General features: G+C 48.8%; 1 protein-coding gene across 2 annotated transcripts in view; it reads left to right on the top strand.

The window, feature by feature from the left end:
- Positions 1-1,153, top strand: part of hs3st1 (heparan sulfate (glucosamine) 3-O-sulfotransferase 1) — a 2,157-nt gene extending 1,004 nt beyond the window's left edge. For both annotated transcript variants that reach the window (XM_043231306.1, XM_043231307.1), the window contains exon 2: positions 1-1,153. This exon is cut by the window's left edge and continues 100 nt beyond it. In XM_043231306.1, coding sequence (XP_043087241.1) covers positions 1-799 — 799 coding nt within the window. In that variant the 3' untranslated portion in view covers positions 800-1,153.
- The last annotated feature ends 1,347 nt before the right edge of the window (positions 1,154-2,500 follow it).

Below are 2,500 nucleotides of genomic sequence, written 5' to 3' on the forward strand. Positions count from 1 at the left end.
CGATCATGACCCGCCCACCAACGCCTCGCAGCGTCTTCCCGACGTCGTCATCGTCGGCGTGAGGAAGGGCGGGACCCGCGCTCTCCTCCAGATGCTGAGTCTCCACGGCGACGTGGCGGCGGCGCAGAGCGAGGTCCACTTCTTCGACTGGGACGCTCACTACCGGCGCGGCGAGGACTGGTACGTCTCTCAGATGCCGCTCGCCCGGCCGGGTCAGCTGACGGTGGAGAAAACCCCGGCGTACTTCACCTCCGAGCGCGTTCCCCAACGAATCCGGCAGATGATGCCCGACGCGCGACTGCTGCTGATCGTCCGCGAGCCGACCGAGCGACTGCTCTCCGATTACACGCAAGTCTTCCACAACCGCCTGGAGAAACGCAAGCGGCCGCAGACGCTGGAGACGCTGCTGCTGCGCGACGGAGAGCTCAACCTGGACTATAAAGCCTTGAACCGCAGCCTGTATCACGTCCACATGCGGCGCTGGCTCGACGTGTTTCCCAGGAGCCGCGTTCATCTCGTAGACGGAGACGCGCTGATACGAAACCCTCTCGCGGAGATGAAGAAGGTGGAGGAGTTCCTTCAGCTGGAGCCGCAGATAAACGCCTCCAACTTCTACTTCAACCGCACCAAGGGTTTTTTCTGTTTGCGCGACCGCCGGCGCGAGCGATGCCTGCACGGCTCTAAAGGCCGCAAACATCCGCGCGTCGCTCCGGAGATCCTGCGCAAGCTCTACGACTTCTTTCACGAGCCCAACCTGAGGTTCTTCGAGATGGTGGGAAGAACGTTCGACTGGAAGTGAGACGCGGCGGAGTCTCTCCTGAAGTAACTGGATCACGAGAAACCCTTAATGTGACCGACTCTGTTCGTTGATGATTATGAAGGCTTTGACGAATCGCTCGCAGTAAGATCTGAAATGAGTGGAAGTCGTCTTTAGAGCCGTTTAAAAAACGTATATTTAGATATCTGGACATATGCATGTGAGACACCGTTCTCTGCGTGACCGTAAAGAGCAGCGCTGCTAGGTTTATGAAAGCGTGTGTCTTTTATATAAACTCGTGTCACAGCAAACAGCCTCATTCATTTCTTGACCGCTTGTATATTACCATTTTTTATATGAAGGAATCATTCAGTAATAAAGATATTTTTTCTACGATCTTTCGTTATTCTGTCAGTCTTTTGCTCTGCGTGTTCTGTTTTAGTATCAAGACGCTTAAATGCATTTTTAGCGTTTGTGTTTTATATTTTTAATTTGCATTTTAATAATTTTAGGTTCTTGTAAAATATTTTTATTACTTTAAATTTGTATGCTTTAATTTTTAGTGCATCAGATTAAAAAAAGAAATGTTACCTTGGAAACTAGCTCAAATAAAAATCTATTAATGTTAAAGTTTTTATGGTTTTAGTTTTAGTTAACTGATGGGGAATGCCAGTGCAGTGTTTCGATTTAAAGAAATGTGTGTGTGTGTGTCTGTGTTTGTGTGTATGTGTCTGTGTGTGTGTGTGTGTGTGTGTGTGTGTGTGTGTGTGTGTGTGTGTGTGTGTGTGTGTGTGTGTCTGTGTGTGTGTGTGTGTGTGTGTGTGTGTGTCTGTGTGTGTGTCTGTCTGTGTGTGTGTGTGTGTGTGTGTCTCTGTGTGTGTGTGTGTCTGTGTGTGTGTCTGTCTGTGTGTGTGTCTGTGTGTGTGTGTGTGTGTGTGTGTGTGTGTGTGTGTGTGTGTGTGTGTGTGTGTGTGTGTGTGTTAGTCTAGAAATTCTGATCATATTTGAGTGGAGGCCGAAGCTTGGACACTCTCCCAGTTTTTGTCTCTAGTTTTCTGTCTGTAATCGTTCTAATGTTTAAGTTGTTATAGGGGTGTAACACCACGTTCTCTGAACTCTTATTGTGTAACGTCAGCAAAAGTGTAACATGAGAACACCACATTCTTGTGCATGCTCGTTATCTGTGTGTGAGTGTGTGTGTGTCTCTGTGTGTCTCTGTGTGTCTCTGTGTGTGTGTGTGTGTGTGTGTGAGTGTGTGTGTGTCTCTGTGTGTCTCTGTGTGTGTGTGTGTGTGTGTGTGTGTGTGTGTGTGTGTCTCTGTGTGTCTCTGTGTGTGTGTGTGTGTGTGTGTCTCTGTGTGTCTCTGTGTGTCTCTGTGTGTGTGTGTGTGTGTGAGTGTGTGTGTGTCTCTGTGTGTCTCTGTGTGTGTGTGTGTGTGTGTGTGTGTGTGTGAGTGTGTGTGTCTCTGTGTGTCTCTGTGTGTGTGTGAGTGTGTGTGTGTCTCTGTGTGTCTCTGTGTGTGTGTGTCTCTCTGTGTGTGTGTGTGTGTGTGTGTGTGTGTCTCTGTGTGTGTGTGTGTGTGTGTGTGTGTGTGTGTGTGTGTCTCTGTGTGTGTGTGTGTGTGTGTGTCTCTGTGTGTGTGTGTGTGTGTCTCTGTGTGTGTGTGTGTGTGTGTGTGTGTGTGTGTGTGTGTGTGTGTGTGTGAGCTCTACCCATGAAAACCTTGTTTGTTGCTGCAGTACA

This window comes from Puntigrus tetrazona, unplaced genomic scaffold (assembly GCF_018831695.1).
Source record: "Puntigrus tetrazona isolate hp1 unplaced genomic scaffold, ASM1883169v1 S000000302, whole genome shotgun sequence".
In the NCBI taxonomy this organism is placed as follows: domain Eukaryota; kingdom Metazoa; phylum Chordata; class Actinopteri; order Cypriniformes; family Cyprinidae; genus Puntigrus; species Puntigrus tetrazona.